General features: G+C 44.8%; 2 protein-coding genes across 3 annotated transcripts; one reads left to right on the plus strand and one right to left on the minus strand.

Moving 5' to 3' along the window:
* Nucleotides 1-319: 319 nt before the first annotated feature.
* LOC144126268 (pantetheinase-like) lies at nt 320-19,373 on the minus strand. 2 transcript variants are annotated; one of them, XM_077660347.1, is made up of 7 exons: nt 19,237-19,373; nt 18,097-18,274; nt 11,011-11,306; nt 9,194-9,478; nt 5,581-5,703; nt 4,223-4,448; nt 320-1,991 (listed from the first exon to the last, which is right to left on the minus strand). In XM_077660347.1, the coding sequence occupies exons 2-7, from the start codon at nt 18,268-18,270 to the stop codon at nt 1,695-1,697; spliced, it is 1,401 nt and encodes a 466-aa protein (XP_077516473.1). In that variant the 5' UTR covers nt 18,271-18,274; nt 19,237-19,373; the 3' UTR covers nt 320-1,694. The 2 variants fall into 2 exon arrangements, with proteins under 2 accessions (XP_077516473.1, XP_077516474.1); XM_077660348.1 differs by having other exon boundaries at nt 18,984-19,246.
* Nucleotides 13,808-18,001, plus strand: LOC144126266 (damage-control phosphatase ARMT1-like). The gene is made up of 2 exons (XM_077660345.1): nt 13,808-15,379; nt 15,622-18,001. The coding sequence occupies exons 1-2, from the start codon at nt 13,926-13,928 to the stop codon at nt 16,664-16,666; spliced, it is 2,499 nt and encodes an 832-aa protein (XP_077516471.1). The 5' UTR covers nt 13,808-13,925; the 3' UTR covers nt 16,667-18,001.
* Nucleotides 19,374-19,394: the final 21 nt, after the last annotated feature.

Genomic DNA, 19,394 nt, shown 5'->3' on the forward strand with positions numbered 1-19,394 from the left:
CATGAAACTGACATAACGTACTCCCCAGCATCATGCGGTGCCCACTCAGATGGCAGGCGAAAGCTTAGCAGCAGTACACAAGTTACTGCTGCATCATACCCTTAAGGTTTTTCCATCATAAATGCTTGCTATGGATATTTGCAATGCTGAAAGAGTGGAAAACTGATAGTAAGGAGCAGATTATTCATACCAACTAATAAAGCTGTCCTATGTGTTCCTGTTGCACATATTTTCGTGTAGGCAGTAACACAATGCAGTTCGTGTCCCTGTTTATTTTTGCTTCGATTTGCCACCTTGCTGGAGGATACTGAACGGGAACTTTTTCAGGTCACTAAACAGGCTTTATTGTTCATCAAAGCCTGACAAACTATTGTCAGACAATTACATCAGAAAGAAAATAAGGCACACGCTTCACTATGTTCTTTAAAAAATTGCAGTACATACAAGCGGTTCACCGGATGAGGCAGTGAGTATACGCAAAGTAGCATTCTGAAATATTGCACGCTTGCAAAAAAAAAGATACTTTGTACTAGCGTTGTTCGTCATTTGTATTGATTGGATCATCTACACGCACACAAAATCACTTCTACAACTGTATATCTATCACAGCAGTAAATCTTATCCTAACGTCAATTTTACTTGGTTAATCAACAAAATCAATAACTAGTAATCAACAAAATGAGTTTATATCAATGCAGCAAAAAAGTGTGATATATGCCCAAACACACTGTGGGAAGAATGCCTACTGGCTTAATAAAGTTATATTGACAAGCCATCTTTCAAACACTAAACAGTACACCAACCTACGAGTTCAGCCTAAAAAAAAAATTGGAGCACAGAAAACATAAAACAAAACAGACCCAAATGTTATGGTCTTTTCACAAAATAAAAATAAAAACATATATGCTAATATAAGCCACTGCAAAGCAAAAATCAGCTAGCAATACAAACTGGTGCCAACACAAACTCAGCAATGTTTACACAACCAATAAACTAACAGTGTGACTGCGAAATAAAAAAGTCCAAAAAAAGATTCAACTGCACTCCCTGGAAAATTTGTTCCATTATGTACTAATCAGACCAGAGGATTTGACTGGGCTGCTAGCAACAATTAAACCCACCAAAGAACCCAGCTGTTTAAACAGCATAACTTGCGTTCTTTGGCACAGCATGCAACATGACTGCGCTGTTTCACACTAAGATGTGCGGTAGGATGCACATTAATAAACTGCAATTACTAATAGCCACTGTGCATGTACAACATCAGTAGAAAACAAGCCCTACAGTTTGAGAAGGAAGATGCCTCCTCCGAGCATTCACTCAAAGCCACAGAGTATCCGAGTACCTGTGAGCCAGGAGTGCTTAGTGTCACCTGCTTGTCAACTCGTAGGAATAACACAAACCGGATACCCAGCCTGTACTATGCAAATGTCTTGTCAATACCAACCACAACCTCAGTATATCATTCACAAGCAATAAAGCTTCAGGAGTGCCTGCGCTAAGAAATAACAGTATGGTTTAGCACATGCACTTCTAAGAAACAAATGGCAACCAAAGCTTTTAACAAAATATGTAACAAACACTTTTCCTAAGGCCAAAAATTTAAACATGGAAGCAAGGAGCATTCAGACTGCTGCACATAGGCAGTGCAAACAGCACCGGGACCCTAACCATCTTGAGCAGCCTGCAGCCGATCAGTGGACAAATCTATCATTTTCGTAGAGGCGGGCATACACCATAGCTTGCAGAATGGGCTCGTCCTTGCCCTTCTCCTGGTCCAGAGTCAGGGTGCTCACATTGTTTGCAGTCGACTCAAAACGCCACATTGACTTGGGGGTCAGGGCCAGCTCGTTTGAAGCCAGTATAGGGAATACTGCCGACGTTGTGAACTCTCCAGTCAGCTGCAGCTTGGAGAACTTTGTCGATGACTTAGTTGGGAAGGATTTGCAGACTTCATGGTCGGTCGAGTTGCAAACAGCCAGAATGCATACCTAGGTGTGGAGATATAACAGTTATTGTAAAGAGAAAATGGACAAGTTTTGTGAGGACTCACCACTGGCATGTCCCCTAATGCAGCTTCCCCAAATGACCTTCCTGCAATGGCACATCCTGGTTCTTGTTAATTTATGTTAGCTATGAAGGCCATCATAGCACAAGAGCCACAGATGGTAAGAAAGTATCCTGCGAGCTCGTCCTATCCAAACATAAAGCGCCTTCCTTGCACTGACAATAGGTGAACAACAGCAATAAATGCATTTGTGTCAACATGTGTCATGTTCCTTTGTTTCCAAGAGCCAGCCCGCCATGATTAGCTTGTGCTCTGCTGCCCTTGCAATCATAGGGTGAGGCAGGGGCCCCGTCTCTCAGCAGTGGATGAGCAAAGGATGTGGTTTTCTCCCCCTTTAAAACCCCGCAGTTTACATAAACATTTCAAAAGACGCTGCAAGAAGAGTGGATTCCTTCACAACCTTTCAACACTTGGGTGCAAGATCTGGCAGTGAGGAAATTTTCTTTCACAGCTCCCATGCCCTGTGAACTTTAGAGGTTAGTATGCAGACTCTGCTATGACCTTTAACCGCTACACCTTTGATGCCACACTCACAAAGGCATCACGAAAGAAGCAGCTGTTGTAATGAAAGCTAAAGCTGATAACAGCTCAAGGGATGATGGAAGGAGTTATATGGGCTTTCTAAAAGCGGTTTTCATTGATAGAGCTTATAAAACTAACTTATGAAGTCCCCCTCGATTGTGCTTATCTCATTTCCATTTCATTAATTAAGGTGAATGGATTACCCAATAGCGAATGCTTTGAAGCAGGCCTTGTAGCGAGCAAAGAGATCATTCAAAGAAACTTCATTATGTTTTATACCAGGAGCCCGTAGGTCAAAATTTATGTAAAACCACTAACTCATCTTTCTGATATCACAGTGTATCTTGATTAAAAGCAGGAAAACCTGAACACAAAACAGCATATGAAAACATGAAGGATCAGGCAAAAATTGCCATGAAGATAACCATGCTTCAAAAAGCTTTCAGTTTCATGCTGGAGTGATGTTAGATTCATGCCTTTTTCTTTCTTTTAAATGTCAGACAGGCGCACGAACCCATTACACTCCTTTAGTTTGAGTAAATATTACTTGGGCGTTCGCAAAATTGCGGACCTTCACATATCTCGATGAACCAACGATTTTGCACTTGTGAACATGCACGGTGCCTTGACTGTCCCAAATTAGAGCCAATAGCATTAATGGGCATAGTTAAACTATTTCAAAAATGCTTGGATTTGAGTCTGCATGTATTAAAGAGTGCAGCAGAAAACAGACACAACAGGAGGTGAAGATGAGATCATGTATTGTCCAGACCACAGCAGAGTCCCAGCTGGCCAGGTGATGCATGCGGCTATAAGTGTTGGTATGATGTTCCATAAGAAGACACGGGACATTTTGCAGGTCTGAGACAGGTGCATAAGAAACCCTTTGTAGTAAATGAAGTGCAGCTAGAAGAGTGCGGTGCTGGGTAAGAATATGGAAGATGGAAGCGACCAGCCCACAATGAAGGACAGTGGCAACAATGAGAAGCTAAAGATGCGGTGAAATGCAAAAGTGGCATGCAAGGAGGTTGAGCAGTGAAAGCAGCATGAAGAGAAGAGACTAGTTCACAGGACAAAGCAGGAGCTGAAACTGGGAGTGGCATGTGTGGTAGCACAAACAGTTCCAGAAATAAGGTAACTGTTGTATGTTGTACTATGTCCCTTTAAAATAGAGTCAGATGGGTCCCTTGAAAGGGTAACAACACCACTTTGAGGATTCCACAATATTCGAGGATTCAAATCTATATAGGGTGAGAGGGTGTAGGTAAAGCATGCCAAGTTTTTTTACGCTAGCATTTAAAATGGTGACGAAATCGATTAAATTTTGCTTCTACTCGCAGCACCAGAGGAGTGTGGAGAAGATCAGTGCGACGTCGTGGATAGCAATATTTCAAACTTCCGCTGCCGCCAACCACACCGTGCTGTGTATTGCTGGATGCTACCACACAGCGCTCTGTGGCCTTTGCTTTCAGTGGCGTTAGTTTTCTTTCCACAAAGCAAGTGTTTATGTGTTGAAAATGTACCGGCACCGTAGATGACGTCATCATGCCCCCCCCCCCCCCCCCCCCCCCCCCCCCCCCCCCCCTTACTTAAAGGTACATAATATGCCTACAGCTTCAGTTAAGACATTACCTGCAAACCAAAGTCCATGTAATTGGCAAGGCGCTGTAATCCGTGCTTAGCAAGGAGCACAAACTTGTCATTCAAGCCGGACGTCTCGTACGAGAGTGAGCAGCAGAAGTCCCCATGGCATACACGGCTATCGCCGCTGGGAGCTGAAAGCTCCTGAGATGCATGGCCGCTCATGTCCTCAGTATTGACATGGCGCTTGGGAGGGTGCACGTCGTCACCATGGTACCTGTGTCAAAATATCTACTATGTCGTAAATGTTGTAAACTGACATCTCCAGTAAAAGTTACTCATGGTCTGCTTTAAACCAAAGTGCACAAACCCATGAAAAATGTGATCCAGCTTTTCAGGTTTGTAGACACTGCACCTCTATTTAAAAGGGGCAACAGTTACACAACTCAATACCTCGCAATATTTATGAATTTTATGCTACAAGTGGGATTTTTTTAGAGGAATGCAAATATCAAAATCTTGGTTGCAGAGCGAATAGTACAAATAATAAGAATTAGTTGCAAACAGAATTAAATGTTTCTGAATAGTGTCGAATGTCAGTGCAGCTAATTTAGGCAATACAAATGTGTACTGCACAACTTGGACAATAATATATGTACGACAAACAAACCGACTTTTCACCCACCCTCATTATAATTTAGTGAACACGTAAAGCTAATCGGACATTATTAAATTAAGGATGGGAAATCATGCAGTAATAAGTAACGCGGGAAAGACCATTCTTTGCATTTAGACTTCATGAGGGAGCATGAAAACTGCCGGCTGCAGAATGCTGCAACTTTCCCTAAAAGATGTTCCACTCATTGTATTCTGAGTGCAAGGCACCAGAGAAAGGTAGCATAAAAGTGCAAATGCCTTAGTGATGACCTTTGTTTATGTGTGTGGTTTCATGTTTTACAATGGCATGATGCCCACTCGACGCACCTTACCATTTACCACATTACACGCAAGGCTGTGAAAAAAAAAAAAAAAAAAACTTTCTTTGAAGCGAGTGTGACCTTGAAAACTACATTTCATCATACCATGTCATCATTCGAGGCGTGGAAATGGTAATATGAAAAAAAAAAAATGTAAATTATCAGCTTGCTTTCATGGACTTGTAAGTGGCATCAACACTCAATAATCTTTACTCTACGTAATGCACACATTTTACAGCCACCTTCAAAACTCTTTCATGGGCCCGTCAAAGCTACATAAAGGAAGCAAGAAATTAAAACAATACAACCTTAGTAACCGTCTCTTGTTTCGTTCTCACCATTTAGCGTCAGAATTTTGTGCTGATCTGGATGCAAGGTTTTGTTGCTACACGAGTGCGTAAAAAGTATTAGCAGTGAGCATGCAATCCTTGCCTGGGCTCGGTGGGGGTGCCCGCAGCAAGGTCAGCGAACAACAGTTTGCTCTTGCTATCTGGGCTGTAGGTGTAATTGAGGGGACCACGAACTCCTGCATAGATGCCACTCCCAAGGGATCCCCTGTACAGTGGAACAGCACACATATCATCAATGCAATGTAAAGAGCTGTGTACCTATGCTCTTTGAGAGGAACAGAGTCTTAGCTCTGTCAAAAAAAAAAAAACAAAAACAAAGAAAAACAAGTAAAAATCAAGGGGAAAAGAAACGGGACCATCAACTGTGGTGCAACTGAAACAATACTCTGCCAAGGAGAGAAGAAAGATGCAAACAGAGAAACCACTACAGGGAGTGAAGGATACAGTTGAAGGGAGCACAAGAATTCCAGCACTTCACGTGTGAACAGGTTTTACCTTAAATTTTGGGCAAAGGGGCAGCTGGGCATTCACATGGTTGTTGTAACCATGAAAATGGCGCTACCAGCCTTGGCAAGAACGAGTTACAGCAATTGGGCAACCATGGTGTGCAAACTTCCACAATGTGCTCAGATAGGCTGTTTTGATTGGTCCCGCCCCGTGTCGTCATTGGGAAAGTGAAATGCGAATGGGAAGCCGCACGAAAGTAGAGTTAAGGGCAGCACTTTGTTCGCTTGTATTTTTAAATTTCTTCATGAATAACTCCCGTTCCTGTGCATCGATTCCTGTAATTCTTTTTGAGTCAGCATCTGTGTGACAAGGAATCCATCTGAAGTATAGCCAGCATCTGTTCAAGCAGTGTTTGGCAGCCCTTTTAAGAGCGTTAGCTCTTATTCACCACATTTCTCGATTTCTTGGGGTCTGCCACCACCTCCCTTCTGCGTGAAATTTTCAAATTCCGAGAAATTCAAGATGGCGGCCCCCATAGTAAACAGATATAGCAACCCAATTGGTGTGTGATTGGCGACGTCATTAGTATATCAAACTGGTGATCGATTGGTGAGGTCACAGATTTTGTGACATCATAAATAACTAGTCATGTGACAATGTTTAATAGCTTACAACACAGGAATTAATGAGATCATAAAAAGAATTAGATATTTGGAGTCCTCTACATGAATAGAACATGTACCACACCAATTTTAACTAATGAAGTTCATATCTAGTTATGGCTTGGCTTATATTTAATTGCTTGTAATTAATTAACCCATTATGTCAAGATCTAACTAATGGCATATTCATAACGGACTCGATGAGTAGAACATGTTAGACACAAATATAGCATAATTAGGTTAATATTTAGTTACGATTAAGCTTAACATGGCGGCCGTGACGTAGCTAGGCACTCGGCAGCTCACAAGGCGGTAGGCGCCCGCTCGCCGTGAGGCATGGAAAGTAGCTTAATCACGTGGTAATACATCGCATGGACAATAGATTGCACTACCAAACAGCTAACGCTCGTTACTTCGACGTCTTCTAGACAGTGGCGGCACAATTTTTTACACTCTTAGTTCTGACAAGGCCACTTCGGTAAATCAGTCCTTCAATTACACTGCAAAATATTTAAACAACCTTCAAGATTTTTCTTGCTGTCAGCTTACCTATAACTACTCAGAATAGCTACAATACGATGGAAGTGAAATACAAAAACAGCCATGCGCTGCGCAAAATCAAATCGAATCTGGATTCTTCCACTATGACTTTCTCAGAGGCCACATGCAGGTTTAATGCATTAAACCCCACATGCCGTGCCATGCCATGCTAATGCCACCTGTGCTAACAAGGCCTTATTCATTATTTTGTAGCCCCCACAAGAGAATATTACAACACTGTCTCAAAGTATATCACTGAACAGATTGTACACCTTCATTTATAAAAGCTGGAATGAAATTGGATAAGGCCTTTTCTTCAAACTTAAGTTCAAATAGTGTATGGAACCAGCATGCTTATGAATAAATTTTGACATAAACTGAACTTGCTACCTAAATGAAAAAAGGTCACCAAGATGGACAAAGGTCGCGTTGGCTACAAAACAAGCTTTCAGCTTGATTTCCCCATCGCTTTTCCTTTCCTCTGCTGCATAGGCTTCTAGCAGGTGGAGGAGGTGAAGTGGAGGTATACGAGTTGGTGAAGGTGGATAGGGGTCGGATGGGGAGTTGAATCAAGAATGGCTGTAGACGGGTGGGCACCTAGCAAGGGGAGTACAGTGGGAAGGCGAATGGTGGGTGGTACTTCTGGAGAGTGGAGGCTTCACCCTCTGAGGCTCCTAGACCTCGTAAATTGTAAATGATGGAGCTTAACAGCCCATGGCAATATGTAGGCTCCGAGAAACACTGTAGTAGAGGGCCGCGGGTCAGTTTGGACCACCTGGGAATCTTTAACGTGCCCAGACACCACACAGCACACTGGTGCCTTTTGCTTTTCACCTCCATAGAGACATGGCCTCTGCGGTCGCAATCGAACCCGTAACCTTGAGATAAGCAGCCGAGCATCAAAGCCACAGAGCCACTGTGGCTGGTGATAGACTCCCCCCCCCCCATCAGATTTCCACTCTAGTCTCTGTCTACATTTTGTGTAATAATCTGCACAACACTTCAGGCACTGCACTTTATGGAACAAATAACATTCTGATCCTGATCATGCTAAGAACACAATTTAATGAGGTAACAAGCAAACAGCTACTTTTTTTTATTTCAGGTGCTACACAGAAAGAAACAGAGAGAGAGAGTAACATAAAAGAAAGGCAAGGAAAGTTAACTAGCCCTTAGATGCCACAAACTTCACCTAATATCATTGAGATGAAATATTCAAGCAATATTATTACACCGCAAATAAAAGTCAGTTGCAATGAAGTGATAACACTTCACGGACTCTAAATGCACTTCCTTTAGTTTATGTTTCTTCGTATCTAAAGAAAAAATAAGCACTATAAAATTTATCAGTTGAAGCATTCACATTTACTTGCATACCACATACGCAAGACTGAACTACTTTTGTGCAAATGTACTTCCGTATCATAACGTGAAAAATGGCATTTCTTCCTGATAAAAGTCACGAACTACAAGCCACAATTGAATTCATTGTGGCAAAAACAGAAACTGAGCGGCATATGCACCAATGTTCCCGCATTACATGCAGAAACTGCAATTAGTGGATGCTGAGCCTGAGTAATTTTATCTAAAAAGGAGCAAAATAAAACTGCATAACTTCCTGGTGACAGGGATTGTAATCTTCATCTTTAAAGTATCAAAACTTGCAATTTCAGAAATGTGACGCACACAGATGAGAACATAAGTTGCAAGTCAGACACAAAGACTGCTCATAAACCGAAGCAGATGTACTGGCAGTCAAAGTCCTAAGAGGATAAAGCTGTCTTTATCCCGCTTTGCTTTTCAGAAATCCAAAGCTGCTTCCCATGCAACCGACATAGCTTACCAACGAGCCCCAGCCCCCGCGTGGCCACCAACGGCCTCCCTGCAGCTACCTAGGCGCTCTTGGTGAGCAGTAGTCTTCACTTTCTTAAGCATCCTGCTCCCCGAGAGCACCATACGAATCACAGTGCATAGCTCAGAGACCTTTACAGTCAGCCAAGAGACTCCATTTACATGAAGGGCATCTCAGGAAAATCAACCGCTTACCTTTCAAAATTCTGGATGCCAGCAGCCAGCAAGGGGATGCGATTGTGAAGTGACCAGGCCTGTTGCACAGCCACCGAATACCAGCCAGGAAGTCCATCAAACCACCAGCTGCTCATGATAGCCAGAGTCACATTGTGCTTATCCACCAGTTGGGACGACTCAGCAAAGAAGACGTCAAAGCAGATGAACATGCCAACGCGGGCAAAGTCTGTGTCGAAAACAGCAAACTCGGGTGGGTCTGCAGGGCTCATGAGGGGCTCGACAAAGAGATGATTCTTGTGGTACCTGGTAGAAGACACACAGCCAGCAGGGTGCTTCAGGAATAGCCTTTGGCAAAAAAAATTTCAGCCGCTCACTCTCAGGGTATGATGAGCTATCAGTGCTAGCTGGTTCCTGAAATGATTAATGCGGGCCATGCATGACTGCCACTGAACAAACACAAATAGCCACAGTATCCTATGAATGGCTGAGGGAAGCTATACCCCGCACCACAGCTGGGGCTAGAGCCCCGGGTTCGAATTCGGTTGACGAAGTTGGTCTTCGCCAGAGGGTGGAGTCCTGGAAAGAGTGGTCCATGCCTGAGCCGACAGCTTTGTGCCTATGTATACAGGGCATTTTGACCAAGGACTGTTAACACAATTTTTTAAAATACGTTTTTTGAGTTAAAAGTATGCTTTCTTCAGTAGGGTGTTGACAGTATTCTGCATCACAATACATATCAGACTTAACTAGAATGCTAGTTAATTAACAGCCAACATTTAAATTTTAAATATTACAATTGGGCTCCTCATTGACACAGGTATGTAGCTCACTGTAGTAATACCCATATCATTTTTAGATTTTAGAAAATATGATTATCGTCGCAGCTGCAGCACAAACAATTTTGGGTCCACACACGGGAGAAACCAAAACTACACGGGTGAACAGCACACGAGCCACGCCAATGAGTGCACGTCACGCAGCGGCGCGCGTCGTGTCACTTGCTCCTTTCGCACTGCCTGGGTGGGAGCGGCGAGCGGCAGGAGCTGTGCATCAGTGCATCCTTCCAACACGAGTTGACAGGTATTGTTGCTGGCATGTTATTTTATCCTGGGTATTGCACTCAGTACACTAGAAAGTGCTCTTTTAACTCAAAGCAAAAAGCCTAAATTAAAAAATTACTAACTCTTAGTAGAAACAGCCTTTATAGCTGCCTATCTTTTTGCTCCGAAATGATAAATGCACAGCAGTGTTGCGAAATTCTGAAGAAAAATGTTTCTGGCATTGTATATTTTTGTAATGGCTATAATTATGTAGATATGCAAGAGATTGTTCAATTTAAGTTGCGAGTGCACATTCAGTGCTGTCATCAAGTTCACCTGTATCAGATATCACAATCAACCTGACGTAGACATGGAGCTGGCTTTACGGTTTGCAAGTCCAATAGGAATCAAACTGGACTAAGCAATTTAACATATACCTGGCTCAGTTTGTGCCATCTAAAAAATGTATACACTATATCCCCGTATGCCAATACATTCCTGAACGGGTCAGATGGCATGCAGTAGTATGTATAGGAGCCAACAAATAAGCAATAGGACCAATAAGGTGCTACCTAACCCTTGATTGCAATACGTGGAGGAACAAAAAAAATGGCGGAGAGTCCTCATACCACTACCAACACAGTGGGGCAGCGGTTAAGTGATGTGCCACTGCACTGACTGGTGGCTGCTCCCATCACAGCCAACCATAGGGATTGTGCGACTCAAGTTGTTTAAGGGTGGTACACTGATGGTACCCACTTGAAAACCTGGCGTAGTGAGGAGCAAAGCACTAACCTTGAGACAAGCGTCCCATTGCGGTCAAAAGCAACATTTGTGTTGAAAAACCTGGTCTTGTCACGGGGGCAGCCATGGTCACTCTCATTACAGGGCTTCTTGTCAATGATATTGGCCACCAGGTATATTTTGTTATTAAGTGCCAAACAGCTCAGATTGGCCAACAGAGTGGTATGGTTACTGCTGCATGGCAGTACGCCAGGGTCTGGAATGTTCTCCGCCCACTTGCTTACTTCCTCCCGGTCTTTGAAGCCAAACAGGATGCCATCTTCCGGGAAAACGATGATATCTGCATTCTGCACAAAGTCGTAATGAAATTTGAAGTCCGCTTCTGCAAACTGCCTTCCCTTCGCTACCACAAAAGCAAGCTGGATGGTGCATTATTAAAATGTTCCCATAAAGACGCAGTCAGCAGCATATTAAGATTAAAAAAAAAAAAAAAGACTTTCCAGTACCAAGCTACAACTTGCCCTAGCATGCACTTCAAAAACATGTTGCGATATTTTTGCAGTTCTCAAGTAGAAGAAGGCTGAATGAGACTCTCCTAGGAGAACTCTGGTCGCCATAAAAGAGATAAGCAAACAGCTTCTAGCTGTAACGTAAAATGACGAAGCAGCAGTGCATGCAGAAGGTCTCTCTCAGCATGAGACGGCATTTACCCTGTTAAAATAATCCATTAATATTCAATTCAATTTGAAATAGAAGGGTTTTCATGTAAACGACGGCATAGGAAGGATGTACCCAGACACACAGTGTTGGAGGTGACGCGCTTGCACAGCGACTACAAGAAGAGAAAAGCTCACAGTACAAAGACACTGACATATAGGATCCCACAGTGCCTCCACTGAAGTTTTTTTGTTCTTCTCCGAAGCGGTCTGTCCACGATATGGCAAGGTCTGAAATGCAAGACCTCAATAATACTTCTCATCAGACACGGTGCAACTGCAGTAAGAGAAGTGGCCAACTTAACAGTTAAGACATTTCTACCTGCAAGACATGCCAAATGCATTGCCTTTGTTGGTACACGACTTTCAGCGATGCTGTTGTTAAACCTCTGGTCAAGGTGTTGCATGTTCTTTGGTCCGGAATTTTGATTTTATATTCACAAGGCTGCTAGTGCCTTATTCTGCAGTTGCAGCACTTAGGTGAGATGATGCAGTGTGTGCATGCTGTCGCAGTTGTGCATGATGACGTATCATGACTGCCGAAATTTTTGGATATGTTTGCAGTGTAGGAATATAATGAGTGAGCAACCTGCATTCCATGGAATGTGGGGAGGCATTATTTGCGACGCTTTTGCCATGTTTATTGCATAACTACTTTTCATGCCTTGTTTGTAGGTCAAGTACTTTTCTTTTTTTCTAACTTCACCTTACAAGCACCTCTACTTGTGAGTGAGTTTGCATTCACTGCTACAAGAGTCATATCTGGATGCCAGGCAGAAGAGAATTTTATAGTGGCAGAAATTTTACGTTTTGCAAACTCCGAAAATCGGCCTGAGCACCAAGCTGTCTTTACATTTTTTTTTGGGGGGGGGGGGGGGGGGGGGTGGGGGAGAACACATGTCTGTTTGAATTGACTACAGTATGTTTTCAGATATCAGAGTGCAGGCTGATACCAAGCAATAAGCTTGCTGTAATGTGTTCTGTATTATGCATGGCACAACTGATTTTCAACACTGGGAAGGCACACTGATCTACCCATTCTGTCAGCCCTTTAATATAGCAGTGCAGCAGTTTTAAAGTACTATCGGGAACAAAAGTGCCCAGGCCACGCAGCTGCTGGCTCAAATGCAAGGCAGCTTCACTAGTGTCCCGTACAGGTCTGACAATGGCGCGTCCATTTCTTGTGCCAAAGGGGTGCTCATATGTAAGCATCTACTCTGCTTGATTTAGGCTTCATGGGAGACGCAGCCCACATGATGAGTCGACAAGATGGCATGCTTCCCGGTGCACATTGCCACTCTGATAAGGCGCAATTTCTTTTTTGACTTTACCAGCAGCTTGGTGCATGCACACATCAAGGCAAACATTCAAACACCATTCCGAGGACATTCTAAAATGTCCCCCCACCCCTAACCCTTACCTCCTAGCATGAATGGACACTGCATTACAATATGTCACTGATACATTTTCTTACGGGCGCTCGTCATACTGAGCACTTGTATCCCCTAGAGTACAGGTTCCAAGATCCTTACTACGCTCAGACTTTTAAAAAAGTAAGACAGGACTTTTAAACTAAAATAGAGCTGAAAGGCTGTACTATTAAAGGGAAGGCAGACATACAGATATGGGCTAGCTGGTGGGACTCCTACAGTCTCTGCCCACATTCATGACCTCCACCAAAGAGGTTATAATAATATAACCTCCCTGCCCTCCACACAGAATCCCTCCCCAACCAAAAGTAGCCCGTTGATAAAGCTTTTCTCACGACATGAGCAAGAATTTTTATTCTTCTGGCTTGTTTGATATAGGCAAGCATTACAAAGCAGATTTCGTTTGCTATTGAGACTGGTAAGCGGAGTAATACAAGAACCGCTCGTTTTTTAAAGTTGCATTTTCTATCCAGTTGCGAGTGAGTCATAGCTGCTCATAATGGATGCCGCTCATTCAACAGCGCCCCCTCCATATGTGTAACCGTCGCGGACGAAAAGGCAGGCTCTTCACAGATAGACGAGGCCTGCAGGGAACTAAAATACACGGTAGCGATTCATTATCTTATCTGTCCCGGGCACGGTCCAGGGTTCCCGATTACGGTTTCACAGTTGTTGGTTTTACGGGGTGGTATTATTTCTAAGAAAAACACTTTTGTCCGTATTGCCCCCTCTCTCTCCGTTTTGTCGGCTAGAACAAATGATAACCGAGGCCTGCGCATGAGCACTTTTCTTTTTCATTCCCCATTCGGTCCTCCTAGGGATGGCAGTCGCATCGCCATTGTCACCACCGAAGCTAACGCCACCGTACGTCCATTTTTGTAAGCTTTCACTGCATACCGCAGGCTACGCAGCGATGGCAACTCCGTCGCCGAAATCGCGGCAACCAAAAACTGCAGACGCATCTGAGAATGTTCATCAAAGCACTACCGCGAGTCAGCAACATTCGGCGTCTGCTAGCGGTTCGCTGGAAAGGTCGAAATCGCACGCAAACGCCCTCGACAACCTGTCGCAATCTGCAGAGAGACAGCCGGCGGGGATCGAACACGAGAACTCCGCAGCTAGGTCATCCATGCAAGCCCATTCTCGCGAAGCTTCAGAAAAATCGTCGTCCCGCCACTCTGTCGGAGAACCGGAAACGCCAACTTCGAAAGAGCCTGCCGCGACGTCACGTCAAGCGCACCAGCACACTCCGTCGACGACACCACCGACTTACGAGCCAGTCAGGGAGCAAAGGCACAGCGCTTCCGAAAAATCAACCCCAACGTCCCGGCGATCTGTTGATCAGCAAACTCCGACTGCTGCGACACCGGTGCAGATGCAGACAGGCAGCGCAGAGCTGCGGCACACCGATTCGGACGCTGCAGTAGTGCCCGCCTGGCACACGGACATCGACGGAGGCCCGTTCGTCTCGACGCCTAGCGAGCCGTCCGAGCTTGGTGTGCCGGACAACAAGGAGGAGACGCCCGAAGCGAGGAGCAAGCAGGCAACTCCGAAGCGGGCGCCCGAGTTACCGGTGGAAGCAACGGCCACCGCAGCACAGCAGAAAGAGACAGAGCCGACTCAACCTGATGCTCAGCAGCAGCCGGCTAGGGTTCCTCTATGGAAGCAGTCTCTGCCTGCACCAACGATTTGGCGCGTAACGCAGAAAGAAGGCAGGAAGCCCGCGGTATTGCCTCCAGAAGCGTTGCCGAATCCGCCGCCCCTCAGCGCAAAGAACACCAAGGGCTTTGCCTACAAGACGGTACGTGACAGGCTGCCGGTCATCTTGACCAAAGTGATTGACACCGTGTTCAGGGACCGGATGGAGATAGAGAGACTGATGGGTGCCGAGGCACGTGAGGAGACCAAACTCGTGGTCGGACGCCTTGCCAAGCTGCGCAACGAGATGGTCACCAACAAGCCAATGGTGCGCATAGAGGACAACTTTGAAGATGCGCAAGTGTGGAACCGCGTGCTGGACAGCTACACGGCTGACAAGGGTTGTCCACCTCGCTGGTACGAGGCATCCTGGCTCTATATAGAGACGTACTACTATCGGCGCATATTTGAGGCATTTCAGGTGACGTCGAGGCTGAAAGACTATGACCCCTTCAGGAAACTTAAGCAGGATGCTCTCTACGGTTCTTTCAATGCAGTCCGCATCCTGTGCGACTTTGTGCACCAGAACACTCATCGGGAAGCCACACTGGAGACTCTTAAACAGAGTACATACAGGTGAGCACCTGTCTCGTTCCCTGGATGGCCATTGTGCAGTACATTTAAAAAAGCGAACAAATTATATGCCAAGCCTAATTTTATGCCAGGTCTGCACATGGTGGCCCAACCAGAAAATGTGAAACCGACTAAACTGCATGGGCATATTGCAGTCATAATGCATGTGTATAACTAAATTTCAAAATGCTCAACAGGATCTGTGTTTGTACTGATAGCCTATACCTTCCGATTGAACTCTGCAGGTTGATTGAAGTATCACTCTGGGGAAACCGGTGTGACCTCTCGCTGTCTTGTGGTGCTGACAGCTCGGGCCAGGCAAGTATGTTGCAGCAGACTGATGGGCTCCGGCCGTACATTATCTCCAACCATGCAGACAAACTGTGGCAGCACCTATGCAAGCTCCATGAACGCAACCACGACGGAGAGCCCACTCGGCTGCATTGTGTGGTGGACAATGCAGGCTATGAGCTAGCCACTGATTTGGCTCTCCTGGACTTCCTTCACGAAACTGGCTATGTGGCCAGTGTGACAATCCACGTCAAGGCTATACCTTGGTATGTGTCGGATGTGATGCGGCGTGACCTGTTTTGGACTCTTCGTGAAATGCAGGACAGTGATCACTCAGCCACACAGAGCCTAAGTGAGCGGTGCCAGCGTCGAATCATGGACGGCACTTGGTTCGTGATGGACGATGTCTTTTGGACACAGTCGTTTGACTATGCTGAGATGGCAACCAGGCGACCGGACCTTTACAAGCTCCTACAGTCTTCAGATCTGGTACTCTTCAAAGGTGATTTGAACTACCGAAAACTTGTGGGTGACTTGGATTGGGACCCCACAGTTTCCTTCAAGCATGCCCTCAGGGGCTTTGAGCCAACCTTCCTTTGCGCGCTGCGCACGTTGAAGGCAGACACTGTAGCAGGTATCGAGCCAGTAATCGCCAATGAGGTGGCACAGCGGTCGCCAGACTGGATGGTAACAGGCCAGTATGCAGTGATCCAGTGTGCTGGAGCGACAGCGGAAAGGCAGCCGACATACTTTAGCCCTTTGAAAGATGGCAATGCTTCCCCAGCACAAGAATCTGGCGCTTCTAGTTCATTGCAGACCGCGCAGTCTGGCCAGAGAGATGTGCTTGTTACAAGCCCAGGAGCAAAAGAGTCTTCCTCAAGTGGTGCTCCCGTACAAGTCAGTAGGTCACAGGCTACTCCCACAACCAGTGCTGTGCCTGAGGAGGCGAAAGAGGAAAGCAACAATTCAGGCTCTGCTGTGCAACAGGGACAATCTTAGGTTTGTTTTGGACGTTTAAGCCACTGGGCCCTTACGAGTGGCTCAGATCTTATCTTTGTAAACTATGCTGTTGCTCGACTTCAGAAATTATGATAAATATGCTTATGAGGACCACAGTATTCTTACTAAATCCATATAAAAAAACTCACTTAGAAAAACCTCAAGCTTATATGCCCTGTCTTGCTATAGCTGACAAGAAAAGGTTACTTCCACTGCAAAAAAAAAATAAATAAAAACAGACAATTTCCTTTATCATCTCTACTAACATGGCAGAAGTGAAAATATTGAAATTCAGGAAACTAAGCCCTATCCTGGGCAGTCACATTTTGTCACTTTCACAATAGATAAAATGTGATGTAAAAACCTGCAAATAAAAAGGAGTTTTTTTTTTTTTTTTACCAGATTTAGCATGTCAAGTTTCTGCCTCGTATCAGATGCAAATCCAGAAATTTTCTGCCCAAATCCACAGATCCAGTTTAGTTACCCAGCAAGAGGAAGTGCTATATAGCGGTGGCGTCGATTGGCTGTTGCAATTACAACATCTCAACACGCTGACTTTCGGGATGTCAGGACTGCGAAAGTTTCATAGATAGCAATCTACGTTGCGGAGGTAGTGCATCCATGAAACTGTATTGCTCTGCCGTGTATCATTCGTTCTTCTCGAAGCCCCGGTGAGTGTTCAGATGAAAACAAAGAGCGGCACAAAACAAAGTGCCAGCATTAAAAATCATGGCAGAAGCTGTGAGGTGCTCAATGTTTGGGTCTTCTGGCTGTAATTTTCGCAGAGTGTGAGCTACTTTTTAGGTGCAGATGGAGTTGGAACGATTCAACCTACCTGCTGCTCATCATACTCCTACATGTCATACTTCTCGAAGTCTCTATGAGCCACAGGACGAAATTGTGGCAGGAGTAAAACGAAGTCCAGGAGGCTGCCAGTTATGGTAATTAAGTTTTGTCATAACAAAATGTGCCTCTGTTCGCTTTAATTGTATGGCGAACTACTTTTTGGGGCACCAATGGTATTTGCACTTCGAAAATGCCCATGCAAACAAAGTTAACTTGGAACACAGACGCAGCTCAATACTGAAAAATGGGGGTGGGGGTGGGAAATGATTTTTGTTCATGAGCATCCATTAACTGTCGTGCTTGTACGTTTGTCTACTCAACGCTTTTGAGAATATGAAGTCAGTCCATATGTATGTGAATGAATGTGATGTCGCATACTGCAAAGAGAACTTTGACTTCAAAACTAATTATCATCATCATGTCTTCGCTCAGTTTTCATACATTCCCTTCCCATTTTCTCACTATGCCTTACCACACATTCCTCGAATTAAAGAGAAAAAAAAAAAAGACTTGGTACAGTGGATTAGTGATTTCACACACACATGATTTTACCTTAATAGGAAATGAAATATGAGGGACCTCACCTCTTTAGCTGCATTCAGAGTTGCATTTGCATAGGCTCTCAAGTTGGCTTCAACTGTTTTGTTCCTGTCATTAGATGGGTCAACCACTTGCACATGCTCATAAACGGCAGCCTTGAATGCTGTGACAGCACTGAAGCACAGCACAGCTGCAAACAGCAATGGCAGGCAGCCCATATTCCTGCAAAGCACAAGCATCAACAACACGTTAGGGTCGTAGGAAGCTGTGTGAAAACTAGAATAATGAGTGGGAATTTCTATGCACCAAACCATCAGCATAAAATAGTAAAACGCTACAGTGTGGGAATGCAAGTGAATTTCGGCCATTTGGCATAAAATGTGGGCTGAAGCTTCAAAACTACACAGGCAGTCTAGCATTTCACTCACTAATGTGCTGCAAATCCGCATGCCTTTATTTTATTTCACTGAAATTAAATTAAATAAAGCTAGACTGTGTGTTGGAAAAAAGCAGTTCGGGCGACGTATTCTTTCGGTATTCCTTTTTTAGGAATTCATCTAGTAGCACAGGCTGCAGACTGTCGGGTATACACATATGAGGAAAGCAAGGTATATCTGCACCAGCTAGATCGCATAAGGTAAATCTGGGAAGGAGCTACGGGTGACGACGACGCGCCAAAACGATGACGAAAGTTTTGCGTACCGATATCCTCGCAACAAATGCCCTACGTTTACCCACTAGACTGCTCTGGCTAGTTTTTAAATTATGGCTAGTTCATTGAGCCAAAGTAACTTAGGTGCTATTTCCATCTCCCTGCAAAAAACACAATCTAACTTTCTTTCTCGCAAGTGAAAGTTTAGTTCAGCGGCGTGCGCCTCAAGTGCAAGGCGAGGCGAAATCTCAGAAGCGCACAGCAATGCATAAAGCGTACCCAGTACTTCAACGGCACAATCCTTCTGTCAGCAGACGTCGTTTAGCTCCTTTAGAGCTTCAGTGCTGCACTCATTCCCTTTTTAAAAGCCAGGAGACAGGTGATAAGCAAAGGGGCGGTGCTCAACGGTTTATACAACCCCGCTGATACAGCAATATGCCCGTGACTTGCATTTCCCAAACGATAAGCAAGACAGCTGATACACTTCCACGTTATCGAACAAGTTGCAGTGTTCCGCATCGAGTACACATACCTTGTCGAATGCGTAAGCGCGCACACACCTTTGATATCGGCGGCTCGGGTTGCGCCGATCCGCGGAAACACGGGTACAGGTGGAAGCGGTAGAAGTACAGTAGCCGTCAGTTTGGCGAAAACAAGCAGTTACTTATTACACTTAAACATCATCACCAT

Source organism: Amblyomma americanum, chromosome 3 (assembly GCF_052857255.1).
Source record: "Amblyomma americanum isolate KBUSLIRL-KWMA chromosome 3, ASM5285725v1, whole genome shotgun sequence".
NCBI lineage: Eukaryota > Metazoa > Arthropoda > Arachnida > Ixodida > Ixodidae > Amblyomma > Amblyomma americanum.

Coding starts and splice junctions, on each gene's coding strand:
- LOC144126268 (XM_077660347.1), bottom strand. CDS start 18,270: ATGGGCTGCCTGCCATTGCTGTTTGCAGCTGTGCTGTGCTTCAGTGCT. Junction 9,479..11,010: donor AATGGGACGCTTGTCTCAAG/GTTAGTGCTTTG, acceptor GTCTTCTACCAG/GTACCACAAGAATCATCTCT. Junction 5,704..9,193: donor GGCATCCAGAATTTTGAAAG/GTAAGCGGTTGA, acceptor TCCACTGTACAG/GGGATCCCTTGGGAGTGGCA.
- LOC144126266 (XM_077660345.1), top strand. CDS start 13,926: ATGGCAGTCGCATCGCCATTGTCACCACCGAAGCTAACGCCACCGTAC. Junction 15,380..15,621: donor CTTAAACAGAGTACATACAG/GTGAGCACCTGT, acceptor TGAACTCTGCAG/GTTGATTGAAGTATCACTCT.